Raw genomic sequence first — 22,054 nt, 5'->3', positions numbered from 1 at the left:
AGAAAAAACATTTTGACCAATACATGTAAAAGGGCTGTGTCGCTCAGTTTGATGTTTTACACTGTGTGCGATTTTGGATTATTAGAATTAACTGTTTGAATTATTTCATATGTTACATATGTGAAAACAACAAAACATATTTCTAATACCATTTGTATGATACCTCACATGTTATCGCTATGTGGCACAATCAATCATCATGTGATAAATCGTAGGAAACAGCAGAATTGATTTGGCACTATGCGTCAACTATCCATCACTATACTCTGATCAGCTCGTAATCAGCGGGATTCATAACATTGTGGATTGATATAGAATAGTGTACAAACAGCTTGGTGCACCACCTACGCGGTTGCTTGACTGATGCACACCCTTTCTGAATTTACGCAGGCGTAAGTTGGGACTTTATTGACATGCGCACTAACAAAAATCAAATTCTCGCCTATTACGAGCTGATCATACATGTGATACGCCTAATTGACATAATTTATGGATTTTTAGCTATGTTTGCACCATACGCCAAATTAATTAATTTGGTTATGTTGGGCTTTGGGACTTAGATAGTAAAATAAGTCAATGACCATAAGTCAGTTTGTCCACTCTGAAGTACAAAGTGACAATGCGCGTGCATACAGCGCGTAAACAGTGTGCAGTGCTGCGTCTCTGCTGCAGGTATGCGTGCCTTCAAAGTCAGCACAATGTGTGTGTCCGCGTCGATACTTTGTACTTCAGAGTAGACTGACTGTATGTGATACACTTGACGAGTTGTACTGATAATACCATAATCATCCTGGTAAACTCCCATGCCATGGTATTATCCCACCTTCTGGAAAACATTGTGATTGGTAAATGGGAAATCAAAAGATTTGAAATGACAAATGTGATAGAAATACTATATAACATCACTCAGGAGAATTTGCCTGATAACGGCCCCTTTTTATTTGGGGGTGGGGAGATGAAGATTTCATTGCAAGTAATCTAACATACTGGTGAGTTTCAAATAAGAGGTATTCTGCTATCGATTGAGTGGATTTTGGATTCAACACCTTCACAGGCTGATAGATAGAGCCAGGCATTCATCCATATTTGCATCCACTCACACCTCTTAACTGAAACTGATCAGTTTGTGTGTGGATTGCTGTGCCATTGACCACAATTCGTTTAACAAATAAACTTGATTTTCATTCAATTTTCAGGTATATATGGGACAACGAAGCAGCTGAATCTGAGATCAAAGAAATCAAGGAGAACTGGGGTAGTCCGGAAGAGCAAGCTACACAGATGCTACTTCAATGGCGTGAAAAATGTCCAGATGCATGCACCAGAGGGCGCTTGTACTCTGCGCTATGTGACCTGAACCTCAAGACTATTGCTAAGAAGTGTATCCAGATTTATGCGAGGTCATAAGATGAAATTAGTCACGGAAGGTTTCATGGAAACACTAAGTGTTAATTGGTATATGAAGGTTTGTTTATAAAAACAGTTTTAGACAGTGTTATCATCTTGACAGTACTTGCAGGATTGCATTCTACCACACTAGTAAGATCTAGATCCACAATGAAATGGTTACAGCTTGAAAAGTCTATCTGTAGTTCTGTACAACTCGGCCATAATCATTTGAGTGTTGTAGTTGTGACATGTGAGCATACATTGTATTATAAACCATCACATGAGTTACTGTGATGGTTAAAATTAACACATTGAAGCCCATATCATACAAACACTTGCAGCGATTAAATAAACTGCATTCAGTCGTGGCTAGCAACATAGCGACAAAGTATCATTAAGTCAACTTGTTGCAAATTGATGCTAGGGTATGCTAGTGACTTATCAATGAGATATTGGCAGTCTGATAAGTTATATCACAAACAAATGCGATGTTCCTTGTGATTGCCTACATGTAGTAGGCTAGTATGCTATAGTCTATATATCTACCTTGAGTCACCGGCACTAGCTTTGAACTTCAGCGTGTTCTGCATTAGCTTAGCATTACTTGGTGCGTGTACATATTTTTATGCGCGTGATCAACATGCCGCATATGTACAAGCAAGAAACCACGCTAAGCCAACGCAGCACACACTGAATTTTAAAGATAGTGCCGGTGACTCAAGGTAGATATGTAGACTATAGGTATCATTATCATCTCAGTGGTAGTACTGCACACAGTGAAAATTTCGCATGAACATCTCACAAAAAAGTCCCAATTTGTTTGAGTGGTCATAACTGTAACACAATTAACCAATAGCAATCAAATTGATGTGCAAGTGTGGAGAATTTTGTTAGCTGTAGTATGATACCACACTAGTGCAAAACAATATCAGAATGATTGAGAAATAGAGGCCGTCAGCCTTTCGCCATCTTGTGGGTACAAATGATCTGTGTGTTCATGCGTCGGACACTACGGGCAGGGCGCAGCTTGTCACGCAGCTGTTGTCACACATCAACACGGTGATTTTGCAGTTCATGCATAGAGATGTCACACTGATTAGTGATGAACTGAAATTTGATGCAAACCTTGTCTCCAAAATGTATCAAATGGTTGCTTTCAACCAACAATTTCTGAATAATTCCGATTTGTTCTTAGTACAAGTTTATACTGTATCATACTATAGTAACAAAATCGATCCAAAGATCATGTAGATAATGACTTGGGTTCCATGAAATCTTCCATGAGTAGAATAGGTATTCTCTGTACAAAAATGAAATAATAGCTATCACCTTAATATTTATATTGATCAGTGACTACTATCAGAAGCTAACAGTAAGGAGGCTTAAAGTAGCTATTGTAGTCACAAGTTATTTAAAGGGATATACAGTTGTTTAATTCTGACCCCCAAACCAATATTTTAATAGAATATGTAAGTTATAACTGCCATTTATACAGTCAATCAAAAGGTTCTTATTTCTGATCCAATAAATTGCACTTACTGTGTACGTTTCGATAACCACTCTGTTATCTTTATCAACACTGAATGAAGACTGCTACTGTGAACTGGTCATCCAATCACCTATTGATTTCTTGGTGATACAGTCTTGCGTTTAGTTTCTAAAGGGCTGCTATCATACACAGGAAATTAATTTTTTGAAAAGTGGGCACCTTTCTCCTTGAATGTGTGAGACCTCTGGTGTGAAATGCTCCTGAAGTTCTGTGTTTGTTCTAGGATGTCGATTTTGCCAGCAAAAACGACTGCATATACGTTAAAATCTTTTGCACACCTTATAAAGCTACAAAGCCACCCCTACCCACAATCTGAAAAAAAAATGCTGATCATAAATTTGTCAGCTTTAGCCTTTGAATATCAGGTAGAATCAAAGATAGACCAAATTTTTAAAAAACCCATTTTGGTATTTACACCAAATATATTATACTGTCCAAGTTTGTGTGATATTTTTAAATGAAGTAGTGCATACCAAAAAGTATAAAATACATGAATGCTGTTAGCTTTGCAATTTACCCACAACCAATGTTGGTAAAAAACTTATCGTCAAGTTTGGTAAACTTTTTAAAAGGAAATGAAATATAGTTGTGCTTTTTCAAAAACAGAAAACAAAATTCTTGGATTAAATTTTATACAACCTGCATCACAATGATTGGTACCCGTCAGTTGCCATTGTTTTTTTAGAAGTTGAAATATTTCAAATGAAACATTTGTTTTCTCTTGATTATGAGCAGAATCAGCAGGTATTTTTTAGCTTCAGGAGGAAGTAGATCAAATGTTGCATTTGGAAATGGTAGTCATGCCACTTGGCATTGTAAATTGATTGGGCTATTCCATTTAAAATCCACACAACCCCTGTGGAAGATTTGGCTATTAAAGTCTTCCACGGAGGGAGTATGAGTTTTGAATAATTGGGTATCTTCCATTTGAATTACTCACTCCAGTTGTGGAAGATAAAGGTAAAGTAATAAGTAATAATACTGGGGGAGTATGAGTTTCAAAATGATTAACCCTGACCAATTACATTTAAAAAACATACTCCCTCTATGGAACATATATCCAAAATCTTCCACAGGGGTAGTGAGGCTTTCAACTGGAATAGCCCATGGTACCAATCATAATATCAATCAAGGTTTTGATCAAATCAAACATTCCTAATTATGCAAACAGCATAGTAAAAATGTTATATAGAAATAGAGACCTCCTTGCTGTTAAAAAGGATTTTAACGTTTGTAAAATAATATGTGTACATATCAAATGAAATATATTTCAGTGTAAATTTCTTTTTTGAATGTATGATAATGTAAATATCATGTTTGTAACTTTATTACTATGATAATTTTATGTTGAAACCATAGATGTATAGATATATGACACAATCTGGTCCACAGGGGACAAAGGAGGCATTTTTGAAAATTGAGTTACTATAACTATTACCTTATACAAACATTAGGCTATCATATACTGAAAAGGTCTAGCATATTTGGTTCTAATGTTATGAAGTTTTTTGATGTCTATTTTCTTATGTATTTCTTTGTTTTTTACTCCATATTTTTGCCTTAATCTCAATTTTAAATTTGCAGCCTTTGGCCCCCATGGACCAGATTGTGTCATATATTAGGATAGTAATAGTCTTGCCTTATGAGTATTTTTACATTTTTCATTTGTACACATCACAGATTCACTGCCCCTCCATTTGTAGAGTTAAAGTTAGGGTTTATAACCTGATTATGTAAAAAGTATGGTTAAGCATACATTATTACATATAAAGCATTTATTATGACATCAAAGAACTTATAATTATTACACATGCTGCTAAACAATGTTCCCTGGTCTAAAGATTACAGAAACAACCTTTTGAATATTAATGATACCATGACTTTTTACCATGTGTCGGTGCCTTGATCAAGCCTGTATCTGCAAATGTGCAGCTTCTCCACTGCCAGCTAACTTGTATTTTTCATAATAACATGCATTAAATTGGCCATCACTCATACCAGTCAGCCTGATGATGCGTCATGGATATGAGGTGATACCGTTCCCATCAATAAATAGTAAGTCCAGTTGAATAGAATTATAATTTAGTCAACCATCACTCAGTAAGACAAAATAGGAAATCAGCACAAATAAATTGGTCAAAACAGAAACATGTTCCTTACATTTTCCCTGATGATTTTATTTTATTTTTTTCGCTTATTTTTTTTTAACTTGTGACATTGATGTACAGTCCAACCTCTCTTATCCAGACCTTTTTTATGTGGATCTCTCTGTTATCCGGCTGTGAAATCTTCACAGGAAAACATGTTTTTAATGATTTAATACCTTAATTCCATGCTCTGAATGCTTACAATGATATTTATGTTGCATAAAGTACTCTAAAGCCATCTTCAGTGTTACTACCCCATGTTAAAACAATCTTTTGTTGTTACAATTTCAGTCCTTGGAACTTTCAATGCAGAATTACATGTAATTCACTTGTCCGGATTTTTCACTTATCCGGACAATGCTTGGTCCCATCATGGCCGGATAAAAGAGGTTGGACTGTATTGTAGTCTACATACATGTACAGTGAGTTTCTATGGTCCTTCTATGTTGTCCATTTAACTTCCTTGAGGCAGTGACATCAGTGCATGGGCATGAAGCTGAATGGTATGCGTTGACTCAAAGCAGCGGCATGTTTACATACACAATCAAAGGCGGTGCATATGTACACTACATTCGCAAAGTAAGTGACATTAAGTACTGACATCACCATCTTGAGGAAGCCAAATGGACTGTAGTGTTTATTGTATTTAGTTCACTTGGCACATTGACAATTTCATTGCTTCTTGTTGATTTGTGTTTCAGGTTTGATTTCTACCTTGATGAAAGTTCTTGTCATTGTATGATCGTTGGAAAATTTTCTGTCTTATTTAAATACTTTTATTACAGTAAAACAAGTTTTGACTTTTCACTAAGGTTTAAAAAAAATTGTTATGTCTCAAAGCCGCCGTACACTTCCATGTCAGCTGAACGGCAAATTCATTTTTTATTTCCTTTTTTCTTAGTTTTTTGCCGTAAAATCATGACATTCTGTGACAAATTTGGAAGAAAAGTTACTTGATTCAATACTAACATTGTTTAAGTATAAAACAATTGATATTTGTACTTCAATTGTGTAAATCAACCACAATTTTATACTGTGTACTTTTGAACACTTGAAAATGACATCTTAATTCAAAATTAAGTTTTAAAAAAATCTTTTAAAAAAATGCATTCCGCATTCGTTTTTGAAACTGCCATGGGCTTTGAGACATATTAATTTTTTGTTTAGCCTTAGGTTATAGTAACAATGAATGCCCAATATATTGTGTATTTTATTATTCCTTGAAAAGTATTTTCTTTGAAATATTTATGGAAGCCTAACCAATGAGTGTGCTATTTCAGGAAATCTCATGAAATATTTTTGCTTATCAGTAGAGATGTTTTGGACCCAATTTTTTAAACTGGTTTTAAAAGTGGTTATAGAATTACAATATTGTTAATGTTGAGTGTGATTTAATCATTGAAACAATCCCATGTTCAAGCTTCTTTTTACATGCAAAGTTGCTGCAATGGATGAACAGTTTGTGTATTGAAACAATGGAGTAGGCCTATCTGTTACTGCCAACTGTTGACATTCAGTTTGACATTTGTGGTTTTGGCACTTACAAAAACATTAAGAATCAAATTACCCTTAAGTAAAGACACTAATTATAATTAATAAATAAAAGCAAACCATTTGATACATTTTCCCTGCATTGGTGTAATACACACCACACAAAAAGAAAGTTCACACTTATTTGAGTGGTCACAAATCTTATCATGATTGATTTAGAACAATAAAATTGATATGAAGGTGCTAAGCAGTTTGTTACCTTGATTTTGATACCCTGCTTGTTTAAAATAATTTTCAAATTGTCCCATATTTTTAACAATTTTGTGTAATGTCTATGATTTGAAAAGTTGCACATTCAATTGAATCACACAGTGTAGATTGCTTAGCTTGGGGTGTTTAACTCGCCTGAAGTGATTGGCCATCACCACCTGTCATCAATTGGTAAGAACATGCATTGCAGACAGTTTTAATTTGGTGAGCATTGTGCATGGGCAAACAGGACTATTATATTAGACTTTGCAACTTTTCAAATCATACTTATTATTAGTGTTTCAAACTTAGTGAGAAACATCCCACCATCGCGTCCTTTATCATATGGTGTCTATCTTGCTATGGTGGGAACTTATTGTGTACATTTCCTCCTAGCATGCTGTGTAGATAAACTTACTGGGGACCATCACAATCTTCCGCTACTTCAGGGCTACTTATTGTCCAACTTAGTGGAGAGCCGTGTTTCGTTTAAAAAAATGTCAGTATGATAAAAGTCAATGTCTGTGCTGACGAAACTGAGTTGGACGTGGACAACTATTTCAAACTGCAGGTAACAAAATTATTTGCACATTTCAATCAATTGCAAAGTTCTTAATCATGTAAAGAATTACGACTACTCAAAAGAGTGTACTTTCATTTTTTGTGCAGTGTTTATATTTTTTATTTTTCATTAAAATTTCACTGAAGTAATCAACTTTATTTTAGTACAGGTATGAGAAATGAGGCCATTGTGTCTTAACATTTTTTAATACTCTCCGGATCTTACTGAGTATTAGGGTATCAAGTGGGAGCATGTGGATAATTTATTTTTATGAAATGATTGTGTGTTGTGGTCCATCACAGCAGGCCTGTGATGACGATTTGTTCAATACATGTTTGTATTTTGAATGCCTGATTTTAACAGGTTGTACAAATAAAATTTGGTACATTTATAAATTGAATGTATGTATATTGTCAATTTGTGCTTTTTCAGTGTGATATCAGATGTGTTTATATTTGTTTTGCTTTACATTTGCTCTGATTGTACAAATATTTTAGACATACTGGGGCCATGACCTTTGATCTTGGAGCTCGAATGTAAGTTCATTATGTACTGGTGATAAACAATTTCAAAAACTGACTTTCAGCACAGAGATCTAACTAACCTTGAATTTTCGATGTGTGACACACATCTTCATCAGAAGAAGTCCTAAGATGTTGTGATGGGCTTGCCCTTTCGTTGACCATTGGTGACTTTCAGTCGAATGAGGGCGTTGTATAAGGTTGGCAATTTTCTTGATCTGGAAGGCCTCCCGCACTAAACTGGGGTACTCTCTGGCGAGATTCGGATTTTTGCTCTGCGATAGCAGAGTGTGTGACTGGGATTCCATTAAGGTTTTAGGATGATAGAGAGTACCCCCGTTTAGTGCGGGAGGCCCTCCAGATCAAGAAGAAATTGCAGAACTAATCGTGATCAAGGACTGCAATTGCCAACTGTATACAACGCCCTCATTCAACTGAAAATCGCCAATGGTCAACAAAAGGGCCAGTCCATCACAACATCTTAGGACTTCTTCTGATGAAGGTGTGTGTTACACATCGAAAATTCAAGGTTAGTTAGCTCTGTGTGCTGAAAGTCAGTGTAAACTTTTTGAAATCTTTGGAGCTCATATACCTCTAGAAAAGTACGGTCTATATGCAGTTTTTTGTGCAGTGTCCCTCTCAAAAAAGCCTGTGAAAGTAGACGAGGTATGTAAATTTTCAAAAAAAGGACCCCAAAGTGACCCTTGAAAATGTAAATTTCAAACTTTAAGTATAGTTCTGCAAAAAGTGACCAGGACCTGTCTATTTACAGATCAAAGGGCCTAAGAACCCTTGAAAATGTTGGCTTATTTCTAATGTCCATAAGTATGCCAAGTGTTAACTCCCAAGCTGGGGCCATCCCCTTAATTTGCTCAATTTACTTCCCCAAACCCTGACATCCCACAGCTTCCCTTTGTTACTTACTCTCATATGATATGATATAATATTGCTTCCACCCTCCTACAACATGGGCCGTGGATACAAATTATAAGTTGCTAGCAAAAAGGGGATGTGCTATAGTTTTGAGTCTTGGTGGATCCAGCCTGCCCCAAAATCCTCCCCTCCCCTTAGCACATGCCAAATTTTGATACCCTTAAGGGCTGGGGTATGAACGTTTGGACAGTATTTATTTTGGGACATTAGAGCACATCAGACATATCGAATTGCATTCTGAATCGAAGAATGTCATTCTGATATCAAATAATTTTGATTTTTTGAAATTAGCAATTTAATACACATTTTATGGCAAATCATTAAAATTGATATTTTTGATATTTAACAGTACTTGAAGTAAACTTTATAAATCTGATGATTGATAATTAAAGTGTATGTAGGTGGGATGAAAAGCCGACGATCAATTGAAAATTTTGACCTTTCGTATTGAAGATATGGATTTTTTTTCCCAAAACACCAAAATAAATTAGGGCTTTTTGGGAAAAAAATCCATATCTTCAATATGAAAGGTCAAAATTTTCAATTGACCGTCGGCTTTTTCTCCCTGCTACATACACTTTAAGAATATATCATTAGATTTATATAATTTACTTCGAGGACTGTTATATATCAAAAATTTGAAAAATATCAAATTTTTATAATTTGTCATCAAATTTGTATTATATTGTGATTTTCAAAAAATGAAAATTATTTGATATCAGGAAGACATGCTTCGTATTCAGAATGCAATTCGATAGGTCTGGGGTGCTCTCATGTCCCACAAAAAATACTGTCGAAACGCAATAAACGCTCATTTTAGATCCCTTAAATAGTCTACAAATATGATGTGAATGTAGCGATCTAGCCCGAAACATCATGGCCCTGTTCCTTCCTCACGGAGAAGGACAGTGGAAATCGTAGTGACGGAGGTGTGAGTATCTCGGGCTAGTAGCGATCAAGACATTTTGCAAATGGTTTTCATACTGTTTTTGCCAAGATGGCTTGCTAGCGAGGCATAGTAGAGCCTAGCGAACATGGAAACTTTATTAGAAATGAAGGAGGACTTCACAGTCCTAGGAAATGATTAGAGCCTTCTTTTTATATTTTTTTATATCAGATTTTAATTGTGATGTTCAGAGTATGGTTTGCAGATTCGCTGAAATGTTAATTTTGTTCCTTGTAGGTTATATGGCATAAATTTCGATTTACATAACTAGATCAACATTCGGAATGTGTTGAGTCTACTCGTTAATTATGATATAGCCTTAAAATTTACATTCAACATTTACAGCTGAGCAGATGGCACAGTGGTTAAACCAATAGACTCCCACTCGGGAAACCCAGGTTCGAATCCTGGTATACCACCTTTTTTTTATTGTTTTCTTTTTCTATCCATTTCATATTAAAATATATACTTGCACTGGGAACTATATTATGTGCCCTGTTTTCTGTAATGGTACTTCATGGGTATTATGAATAAGAGCCAAAATCGTACCTCGGATGCCTCTTCACAATGCTTTGTAATTTGTTTTTAGATGTTCCTAACAACTGCATCCTATATATATTATTTTTCGGAGATCTTGTTCTAAACGTTTTAGCGCATATTTTTTGAAAATATGCTCATCAATGTGTGCAAAAATCGCTCGTTTCCCTTTTCGACCTTGCAAAAATAGCTTCCCACTTGTTTTTCTTGTCAAGTGAAGCCCCCCCCTTTTTTTTTATCCTCCCTGGGCTCGTAACCATTGCACAGCTTCATATTCTGATAATTAAAATGATGCCCGAAAGAGAATGACAGATCTGGGATAAACGCACTTTCTGTTGCCCAAGGACGACTTGAATGGGAGAATCACCTTGTATCATGTGATGAACATCGACAACGAAAGATTACGTCGCCCTTTAAATTGACCTGGATGAAAGGGGGAATCCCCGCTTTGGCACAATCCACTTTTTACAGGGGTGTCTTCCGCGACGGTCCTCTCTCTGGAATGTTTGTCATTGTGGTATTACTAAAAGTAAAAGCATGAAATATAATCTGATTATCAGTAAATATTTCTATAGCTATTTCTCTCTTGAGATTTGTCGAAAATACCCAATAATTTCCCACATATTGACATTTGTATTGGAATTACTTCCAGAGGCATAGCCTAAATGTAAATATGGTACAATCGCAAAAAGTGATCGGGATGAGGTCAGCGCGAGCGGAAGGTAAATAAAAAATGCATGCTTGTTTCACATGTTGAGAGCGTGGAATCTGCATGATTCTATATTAAAATGTGAATGAATAGTTGGGAGGTGTGTCTTAGGCTGGTATGCAGTGAGATAGTACTACTAGTTGTGTTTACAAACACAAGAACTCGACCACATCATATTAATATCATGATATGGAAAAGCAGACATGTTTTGGTGTGGGATTTTGTGATCGACCGGCAAGCTTATTTTGAATGACACGTCAGTGCAGTGGTATTCGACGATCTCTCGGCAACGGGACGCGCTCAGCCTCAGGTCTCATCAGGCTCAGGTCTGTCTTCTGGTAAGCTTACAATAAACATGATAAACTGAGGAATAAATCACGTGTAAATAACATAGTTCATGACGTGCAAGAAAAGCCATTAGTGACTTGTGCGTACATGTATCAGGCTCATAAAAGCTTAGGGCTGTGCAAAAATTATGAGCCATGGTGGGAGGGTAAAATTGGGGAGGGGGGCACAGGGTTGCTCGAGAACTCTAGCCAAGAATTTGCTCACCGATAGCTTCACATTCTAGGCTAGAGACCTTTGCATTCAAAATCTAGTCGGATTCCCTGAAGCATGACACCGTGTAAAGCAATGGAAGGTCAGAAGTAAACACAGCCGATCACGACAGGTGATTGCATCAAAATGTTGCTAAAATTACACTTCAGCAAAATTTTAGACTGTCCAAAATCGCAAATCTTGCTCAAAAGATACAGTTGACTCATCGAAATAACTTTCATTCAAATTTCAACATTAACAGAATAAATAACCTCCGTGTAAAAAATTGAACCGCTGTCCGACCGAAAAACCATAGTAAAGTACTCTAGCATCGAATGCGTAACTATCGTGTGCAAATTCGAAGCTAGAGTTCTCGAGCAAGCACAGGGCTGTCAACTCTAACGCATTGGCCGTGAGTCTCACGCATGGGGTCACTTTCTCACGCCAAGGTAGTTTAATCTCACGCCTAGGTAGTAAATATCACGCCAAAAGCTGGAAAATAGAGTAAAATCTCACGCATCGTCAAAATAATTTGTTGTCCCTACCCGCTTTTCAGATTCTCGAGGGCCGTGGCTCAAGTAATCACGGGTCAAAATGAACATTGTAGTCGGCAAATCCCGGCATGCCTCTCTCTCACGCCAAGCAATTCCAAAAAGTTGACAGCCCTGGAGGGCAGGGGAAGAAATTTTTTGGCGAGCCGAAAGTGTGGGGGGGACAGTGGCGTAGATTTCTTTTTGACATTGGGGGGATGGTGTTGAAAAAAATTCTTGAAGAATAGAGAATCCAGCACCTTTTGGCGACAGAATAAGTTGATGTTACAAATGCACGCAAAGCGCGCGAAAAATGTTGCTATTTTGAAGCTAAACTGATGAAATATGGTGCAAAAGCGCGCAAAAATTTGCACTTTTGGGGCTAAAATGGGCAAATATGAGGTTAATTTGGTCAGAAACCTATATTCAGAAACCCAACATTGGCAAAATATTGGGGGGGGGGGTAAATCCCCCCATCCCCCCGGGATCTACGCCTATGGGGGGGAACACATTTTTGACAAGCCGAGAGGGTGGGAAAGCGATTTTTGGCACACATTCATGGGGCGCCTTTTAAATAAAATGCTCTAAAAAAAGACCTAGTAAAACAGTACCGGTAAGCAAAAAAAAATGGCTCGCTGCACTCGCAACATTTAAGGCTTGCAAAAATTGGGATCCCAAAAATTTGGCGTGTGCAAAGGGGAGGGGCCAAAGATGTTTGGGCAGGCCGAGAGGGGGGGGGGAAGCAATTTTTGGCTGTTTGGAAATTTGATCCCCCTGGCTCATAATTATTGCACAGGCCCTTAGATGGGGTGGGGTTGTGCAATATAGACCTGTAGGATGTTAAAATTGAGAGGTGGCAAGTATTTTTGGCAAGCCGAAAGTTGCTTGAGAAATCTAGCTTCAAATTTGCAAACTGCGCATTTTAGGCTAGAGTCCATATATAATAGGGTGCAACTTTAATACTAGGACTTGAGTTTACAGAGTTTAGGGTTGGGGTAGGGCAGTCTTCATGGTCTTGTAATAAGTCTATTAGAGTTGCACCCTATCCGATAATCGCTCCGAGTCCATTAATTGCTGTTGTTTTACGGTAGATCAGCATTGATTTTTTGCAACACATATTATTTAAAAAATATTTTTTCGGTTGATGTTTAAATTTGGATGAAAGTTATTATGAATTAGCTGTATCTTTTGAGCAAAGATTGCTTATTTTTAAACAGTCTAAAATTGAGTTGAAGTGCAAATTTAGCAACTATTGACATTTTTGATGCGATCACCTGGCCACCTGCCATGTCTACTTTCTGAACTTCCATTGCTTTATTGATTTCTATTAGATTTCGATTGCCATGGACTAGCCTCGAATGTGAAGCTATCAGTGAGCAAATTTAAAGCTATAGACTTCTTGAGCATTATAACCCAAAATGGGGGAAGCAATTTTTGGCAAGGGTGAAGTGGGCAGGCAAATTTTTGGCACACATTCATATCATGGGGCACCTGTTAAATAAAACACCCTAGGCTTGAAAAGAAAAAGACCCAGTTCAGAAACGCTTTGAAAAAATGCACATCCTGCCTGATGTGCTCGCATTATATATCTAGACCATTTAAGGTTTGCAAATTGGGATTTAAAAATTAATTGGGATTTAAAAATTAGCATGTGACCATTTGTCAGTACATGTACATACAGAACATCAGTTTATAATTTTCAATTCCACAGAAGCCAGTACCTCGATGCCTGATAGTGCTACTTTTGTGTGAACAATATCAAGAATCCCTATAATCATCTGTTATCAATTAGCACTAGTGTATTGACTCCATGTCAATATTCTGTCGAGACGTGACACGTGGGTGGACTTGTGACTCTAGTCAGTCAACGAGAGAACAGGAGAACAACTTGGATGAAGAAAGGTTTTTGTCAGAAGATGGTAAATGGGCACATGCACTGAACAGCCTAATTGCAGAAGGTATTTATAAAAGTACACATTTTGTTCTTGCACCACTATTAAAGAGACATTCACAGCTATTCACAGAGCTCTGTCACTGATGGTCACTCCCAAACTATCAGCCTTTAGTATCGTTTTGTTTTGTTGCACTTTATGGTAAGTTTTTGGTAACTAATTCCTGTGATTTCATGACAAGAGAGACAAATTTAATGAGTTCCAAGCAAATCTAATGGGGACATGTGGTCTCAAAGACAGGCGTATACGTTTTCTTCATGTTTTGTTGATATTTCAAGAAGAAATGGTTTATAAACCATTTTAAAATATAATATCAGACAATTTTACTGATGTTTTTGGACAGTCCTTGAGGGATCTCAGAAAGTGCCTTTAAACTGATATCAATGTTTTACACGTAACCTGTATGGTAAGTTTTTGGTAACTAATTCCAGTTAGTGATTGTGAGTCCATATATATATACAAGAGTTTTGTATCAGGAGGGGAAAAAGTGGTATTGAAATTCTCAATGCATGTATAATAGGAATAGCAATTTAATCATAAAACTAGAATCTTTTTTTATGGCAAAACCAAATGCTGATTAACAATTTGATGGTCATAGTCCTAATGCCAAAACTAAAACTAAAACTCTTTAATTGGGATATTTGATAAATTACATTAAGGGTACACGATGTATTGTTGGTCGAAGCAGCCAAAAACTTGATTTTCATTATATACCTAATTCAATCATGTTTTGCAAAAGTTCATTCTACAAATTATATACTTTGAAAACTTTCTCGATTTATTGTTGTAAATGAGTTATGTACGTTTTACAACATAACTCAGGACCTACAAAAGTATATATCTGTGATATTTGAATTCTTCTACACATTCACTATGAAATGATCAATGCCATTTTTGCCAAAGCTCACTACCATTCGCAAGATGCTGCGTACTACCAAATTGCAACAGTTGAAAATAGTTGCTAACCTTAAATTATCAACAAACGTAGGACTCTTAATCTCTTATATATTTCCATATCAAATTTCAATTATCCATTGGAATTGTTCACATAAGTGAGGCTATTTCAGAGTGGTTCTCAACATTTACTTATTCAAGGGCCAAACAACTTTCAAACACATGATGCTTCAGGGCCAAATACACCCCAGTTTTGTATGTTTTCCTTAAACATTTTAGAGTTAGTCAAGGGCCAATATCAGTGGTTGGCAGGCCATGCCCAAGGAACACCTGTTGAGAACTCGTGGGCTATTGTTGTTTCTCTTTAAAATACTTCGGAAGTGAAGCAGACAAATGCAGGTGAATAACCATTGTCCAATCACATTGAAAGCATTCACTCATGTCAGTCTATTTTGTTCTCTTCTCTTAGGAGGTCAAGCAGACTACACAGGTGTCGAAATGCGGATATTTAAGGATTATTCACTCAAGCATGAAACCAGTATGTACACTTTGTTATCTCATGATATTGATAAACAGTAAATCATTTCACACTTTCGTGTAGATAAATTAAGTATCGACTCAGCATTTATTCTTGTTTATTTAAAAATGTACTAATAGTGAGTTTTAGATATTTGTGAAATATGCTTCATATTTCTGGGCCTATGAGTATTTCAAAATCAGCAATTAAACAAGCAATTATATGGGCCCAAAATGTCTTTTTCCATAGACTTGTGTATTCCAGAATTGTTTGTAATAATCAAGTCCAATGAGGCTATTTTTATTCCTCCTGGTTACTAAAAAGTAGTTACTTAAAGTATTTAATCAGTATTAGCATTGTATATAATTACAGTTTTTGAATAATTATACCTATACACCTAATTATGGAGAAAATTTTGATCACCCTGTGTACCTATTTAATAGCAAATATGATTGTATATTTTCTGGCCATATTCAATGGTATACGTGGCACAAAACAAACTTCAGTTTCATTTTAAACATCTGTTTATACAGCGCGCTACATGTATGCTATATCAAACACAAGCAAAATTTCAATTGATTTCACATGACACTGATGACAGTAGCTATAGAGCTCTAAATTTTTCCAGTGGCACAAGCGATCGAGGCTGTGGGATTTTTGCATTACAGCAGACGTAAATTTGGATGTACGCCAGCTCAGAGTCAAATAAAGGACAGTCTGTCTGTCTAAAGTCAATAATTATTTAAATGCCAGCTTAATATGTAAATGATGTTTTTAGTAACGCCCACACACCTCTTCAGGTCATTAGTGCATTGACTGCAGTGCATTGCATAGTGATGCGCATTGATATCGTACATGAGATTTGTTTTGTGTGATTGACATGTGCATGCAGTGTGTAGAATGAAATGAATACTAATTTTGTTGTATAAAGGTTAAATTGATCAGTTATTCAGACAGACTGGCTTTTTGGCTCTCAGCCAAGCAGATTGCTCAGACAACGATTGCTGAATATACATACTACCGGTACTTGATAATAAAGAAAAGTCCCTATGATTGAATTGTGAACCAATTTATATCTAGTACATAAACGGGATGTGTGTTTGGGTGGCATGCTTGTTTCTTTCTTTGTATAGCTCTTTCTTTGTTTGTTTTTTACTTAATCCTTTCAGTACATTTTTTAAATTTTTCTCTGGCATAAATAAATGTTGGTTTTTTTGTACAGCATTTTTATGTAAAATTTGCCATTCATTGTTGTGATTGTATAAAGTTTATTAATACATTAATTAATTTAGGTCATATTTTAATTTTAATTGTGTATAATTTGGCAGGGCATGGGGGCAAGCAATTCTTGGCAAGTTGAAAAGGGGGAAGCAAGAGATTTTTGGTACGGTAAGTCAAAAAAGGGGATTAAGAGATTTATGGTACATACTCATGAGGTATACCTATTTAAATAAAACACTCTAAAAGGGCTTAAGAAAACAGTACCGAAACATTCTAATGTGCAAAATTTCCTGCTTGTTACACTTTTGCATTTATTTATAATCCAGACCATTTAATATTTGCAAAATCTTGGGGCATGTGTAAACATTACAACTTTGCCAAAAAATCAGAATTGAACCAAATTAAGAAAGTTTGTATACATAGACAGTTAACTTATCCCTATATGCAGGACCAATGGTCCTTCTCAAATGTACATGTAGGTTCCAAGAAAATAAACCCCAATGATAATGATTTTAATTGTTCTTATAGATGGTGACAACAATGAAAGTTTTGATTCCATAATCCCTGGTTTGACACATCATTGTACCAGCAGCAATGACAGCAGCACATCTGCAGCGATACCTGTACCAACAAGATCATTGTCAAGACAATCCTCTTTGAACTATGCAACACCTGCAAAGGACATTACACTGGTAATTAATGAACCAGAGGCCACAGCTTGGAAGGAAGGAGAACGGCAAAATGCTTTGAATGCACAAGCAGATAGCATGCATGAAGAGACCCTTCCAAAAGACCCATGCTTCAGTCCTCTACCTACATCATCAGATTGCAGGTCAGCAGATAACAGTGGCTTCAAAGGTTACAGAGTCAACAAGACAGAAGATAAACAAGACAACATCCTTCAGGAAAGTAAGACTCCATTATCCGCCTGTCCCAAGCATGATCAATCGCATGTTAAACGTCACACATCAGTATCAGGCTTGCGTTCATCTGCTGCCTCATCCGGTTATGTTTCAGATGGCTTTCCTAATTATTCTAACTCATGGAGGCCAAGAAAGCCTGTTATGTCTACATCCAGAGGGATGCTTGACGATGAAGCAGGAAGCAGATCTTGCCCTTCAATCCTTTCCCTGTCTGCAGATCAGTCTCCAAAAGTTGGTTTCAGGTCTCGGAATCCCAAAAAGTTCAAAGCAAGTGTGGACAATATGAACTCCCTAAAGTCTCCCTATTTGGAACGTTTTCGTCAAACAGCACCACAACCATTATTTAGTAGTGATCCAGGCAATCGCACCAATACAGAATTCAACCATAGATGGTGCTATTGTGAGACTGTGCGCAGCTTACTATCTTCAAGAAGTGTTTCATTAAAATCAGAACATTGCTACAGGTGTTGTGGGGATTACAGAAGCAGCAGTTTTGACCTGGATATGTCTGTAAAAACCTGTGATGCATCAACTTCACCACATCTACCTCTGCAACGATTTTGTCCCAGATTCTTCAAATCTCTGGAAGACCAGGTATGTTACACAGATACATTGTATATAGGAGATAATTTAGTTAACAAAGTTAAATTGGTATAGTACGGTAAAAGGAGCTTGAGACTTGCATCCAATCCATCAATGGGCTATTGCAGTTGAAATCCATACACCCCCTATGAAAAACATGACCTTAATAATCTTCCACACACAGCGTGTGAATTTCAAATGAGATTACCTGAATGGATGACTCCATTTGAAGTCTACACCCCCTGTGTGGGAGATAAAGGTCATGACCTTAATAATCTTCCACACAGGGGTGTGAATTTTAAATGAGATTACCTGAAAGGGTGACTCCATTTGAAATCTACACCCCCTGTGTGGGAGATTAAGGTGACCTTAATAATCTTCCACACACAGGGTGTGAATTTCAAATGAGATTACCTGAATGGATGACTCTATTTGAAGTCTACACCCCCTGTGTGGGAGATTAAGGTCATGTTTCCTATGGGGTGTATCTGGAATAGTCAAATGCATCAATATCAGTAAAGCCAACAATTCACAAAACGCATAAAAGACAAGAGTACTGAAGCAATATGTCAAAACAAAGGATCCTTTTTTTTTGCATTCTCAGAAAAGTCCCTAATAATATACATTACACGGGGGTGCTGAAGGCAAATTGTGAAATGTTGGTATTTATTTTAGAATTACAATTTCTGATTTTAATATTAGATACCAGTGCTTGGTCACAAATGATATGTACCAAACAATTTTTCTCATAGAGTTAATAATAATACTGACAATGCTGTTTCTGTTAATTTCTTGTTTCCTGTTTCAAACAGTCTAAGATCAGTCCTGTGGTCGCTGACAAGTCTAGTACTCAAGGCCAGAGGAAAGGTAGGCCTATTGACAAAAACACGTACTTGCAAGATTATTATTGCCTTTTTGGCAGGGGGCTTTAGATGATAGGACTCTATTGAAAGGGGGAAGGGGATGTGTGTGTTTCCTACTTGTGTTAAGGAGGATCAGACCTCATATTTTTTATGTGCTCTCAATCAAATATCCTCTGAGTTTCCAGTTTACAACTTGGTATAAACCAAACACCTGTGATATCTGAAATTGTTTGTCAATAATATTGAGCAAACTGTCATCTCAAACAATAGATTTTTGCCAGTTTGGGGACACAAAGTCCTGATGGTAAGAGGCAAATATATATATACTGAGGGCCCAATTTTGCAAAGATTTTGCCATCAAATTGTGTCAAACAAAAGTCTCAAACCCAATCTCAGCTGTGATGCATTGAAACATTTCGGCAGATTTTGGTCATTTTTTTACTGAAGAAGTTTTTATTTTTGCAATTAACAGGACCAACACAAGCGGACTTCAAATACGATGCGTTCTTAGCTTGCAGTACCTGTGATGGTGATTGGGCTCATAAACTGTTGAATATCTTGGAAGGACCGCCATATAGATTTCGTATCTATATGTATGAAAGGGATCTGGTTTTAGGCAGGTATGTCATATTTAAAGTAAATGCAAACAAAGCTAAATACATGTATGTTCTTAGTGCACACATGTTTCCAAGTTCGCATCGTGATCTGCAATAATGCTGGTAGCTGTCACCTTGAGAAGGTGACTTTATAACATTTCTTTTGGAACAAATGTTAATACAAATGAATTTATCAATTAAACTCGGACAAACAGACATACTTGGTATAATAAATTAAGAGAATGAACAAATCAGGACTCAGCAGGGATTGAAACCTGGTCACTTGATTTAAGTTGATCACTGGCCGAGATCTTACTGCACTTTAATGAAAGACAGAGATAAAAAGACTAGTTCGCGTCTAAAATTCTGACAATAACTAGAGAGAAAATGCTGTACTGTGCAGGTCGGCAACCAATCATGGCACACCTTTGCCCTGGATGTCAGATGCGATTTAGTCTTTTTATCTCTGTCTTTTTTACTCTTTCATTATACCCCAGGTCATAGCTGTATGATCAGGTAATCTCAACTACTATGAACTAGTCATGACTGCCCACTTTGTCATTCTTTATTATTAGAATATATTCAGTTAATTTGACAAAGTAATAGATTTGCTAATAATTTAATTTAGATAGGTTTTACAAGTGGATGCTAAACTTAAAGCAAACTATATCTATAGTTGAGAGCATTTTCTCAGCTAGCTGATTGCTAGCTAGCTACCTGTCCACCCATAATTTGGGGAATTAATTTGCTCACAGAACTCACAGATTCCTAAACAATTAGAAGTCAAAGCAACACATTTGAACTCTTGATCTACTTGAAGACTATTATTTTGACCTTGTTTGTAGGGTCTGATTTTAGGGTTTATATATAGCAAATAGCTATTAGTGTTACTATTTCTAGCTGATACACATTAATATGATGGTTTTCTTACATGTATATACCGAAGCTCCAGATTATTATGTATAATAATTCAGTTTGTTCATGAATGTCAATATAGTCCCAATGCGTGGCAGTGCACACATCATACAACACACAATTAGAGTAAGTGCTGTGCCCAACTGCATGCAAACTGGCAATATTTAATCTGAATGTTATATTGTTTCATTATTATTCAAATCTTTCAGGCATATCATAAAAGATAAGGCTGACCAAATCAAGAACAGCTTCAAATTCATCTGCATTCTGTCACCAAACTTTTTGAGCAACCCACTCTGCATGGATGAACTTCAAATGGCACAGCATGAGCGGGCCATCAATCGACCATTCAGCAACTTTGTCATCCCGCTTCAGATAGCACCTTGTGAGATCCCAACCAGTATGGAACATTTGCAGTGGGAGAATTGTGTTGCCTGCACAGAGGGACCTAATCCGTATGTGGTCAAGAGGGTAGTTAGGGCTATTCAAGATGTTGTGTGACCATAGTTAATGTGAAATCCAACTAGTCAAGATCCTGGTCGCATGAGCATGTCCAGTAACCTTAAGGAGTGAGAGGTGGCTGAGTGATTGCAATATGGATCAAGATGGGTTGATTTTGCATGGTTAAAAAACAACCTGGGGCTGAAGCCAGCAAAGCCACCCTTTGGTCACACCACTGATAGCATGATTAGCACGCACCCATGAGAATAGATGGTCTGCTATCTATTTGGTTTTCTTGAGACAGTAGCATCTGCATGTGATACATGCAAGATCAAAGGCAGTAATTTGTAGCATGCGATGTGGCACGAAGTGACTGCCTTTGATCGCCCATGATACACACGCGAACTCTCCCATCTTGAGGAATTCCAAATGGACTATAGTGAAGTAGTAGAAGTCTAAGCATGATTCAGTGCACGTGTGTACAATAATTTGGCCAAGTTAATAAAAATGTTGTGTTCCCTCTTAAAAATGTTCAAGATGATTGGTTTTTAGTCACTCTTCACATTTTCTTTTTATTTACACATTTTTGTTAATTTTACTCAAAAATTACCATACAAGGATATAGTTAAACACCAGCATGACTGGAAACTTGGGGCTGTGGGGCTGGAAAATTACATGCTCAAATAGTTGGTAGCATCTTAGCCTGCATGTTCAATAAGACTATAGCTAAAATAATAGTTTCTCGATCATGAGAGCTCAATAGGCACGCAATGACAATTGCGTCGGCGTACAGCACCTACCACACACGCTTTGGGTAGCGCTGCATTTCCTGTGTGTGCACAATCGATCGCGCTATCGTGTCATTCCACTAAACTTGCGACATTACGCAGTGCACTCAGTACATTCATACTCTCATGATCGAGAAATTATTATTTTAGCTATAATGTGTGAAGTATATAGGTATTATAATAGTTCCAGCCGGGCTGGTAATTTATTATGCATACCCAACCGACAACTAGAGTGCCTCCTCTTCAGCAGGATGGGGGGGGG

The 22,054-nt window shown here is 36.8% G+C and overlaps 2 protein-coding genes across 2 annotated transcripts in view; both read left to right on the top strand.

Moving 5' to 3' along the window:
- Positions 1-7,791, top strand: part of LOC140151408 (uncharacterized) — a 35,101-nt gene extending 27,310 nt beyond the window's left edge. Inside the window, 1 exon segment of the mRNA XM_072173737.1 lies at positions 1,197-7,791. Coding sequence (XP_072029838.1) covers positions 1,197-1,407 — 211 coding nt within the window. The 3' untranslated portion in view covers positions 1,408-7,791.
- Positions 7,792-11,033: 3,242 nt separating this feature from the next.
- LOC140151407 (uncharacterized) lies at positions 11,034-22,054 on the top strand. Its single transcript, XM_072173736.1, has 7 exons — positions 11,034-11,371; positions 13,812-14,058; positions 15,416-15,484; positions 17,213-18,201; positions 19,002-19,056; positions 19,525-19,672; positions 20,773-22,054. Exons 2-7 carry the CDS (start codon positions 13,911-13,913, stop codon positions 21,062-21,064), a joined length of 1,701 nt encoding a protein of 566 aa, XP_072029837.1. The 5' UTR covers positions 11,034-11,371; positions 13,812-13,910; the 3' UTR covers positions 21,065-22,054.

The sequence above is a fragment of the Amphiura filiformis genome, chromosome 4, assembly GCF_039555335.1.
Source record: "Amphiura filiformis chromosome 4, Afil_fr2py, whole genome shotgun sequence".
Classification (NCBI taxonomy): Eukaryota; Metazoa; Echinodermata; class Ophiuroidea; order Amphilepidida; family Amphiuridae; genus Amphiura; species Amphiura filiformis.
Note: the sequence above shows the minus strand (reverse complement) of the source record. Positions and strands in the feature narration are given on the sequence as shown.

Coding starts and splice junctions, on each gene's coding strand:
- LOC140151407 (XM_072173736.1), top strand. CDS start 13,911: ATGTCAATATTCTGTCGAGACGTGACACGTGGGTGGACTTGTGACTCT. Junction 18,202..19,001: donor TCAAATCTCTGGAAGACCAG/GTATGTTACACA, acceptor TGTTTCAAACAG/TCTAAGATCAGTCCTGTGGT. Junction 19,057..19,524: donor TACTCAAGGCCAGAGGAAAG/GTAGGCCTATTG, acceptor TGCAATTAACAG/GACCAACACAAGCGGACTTC.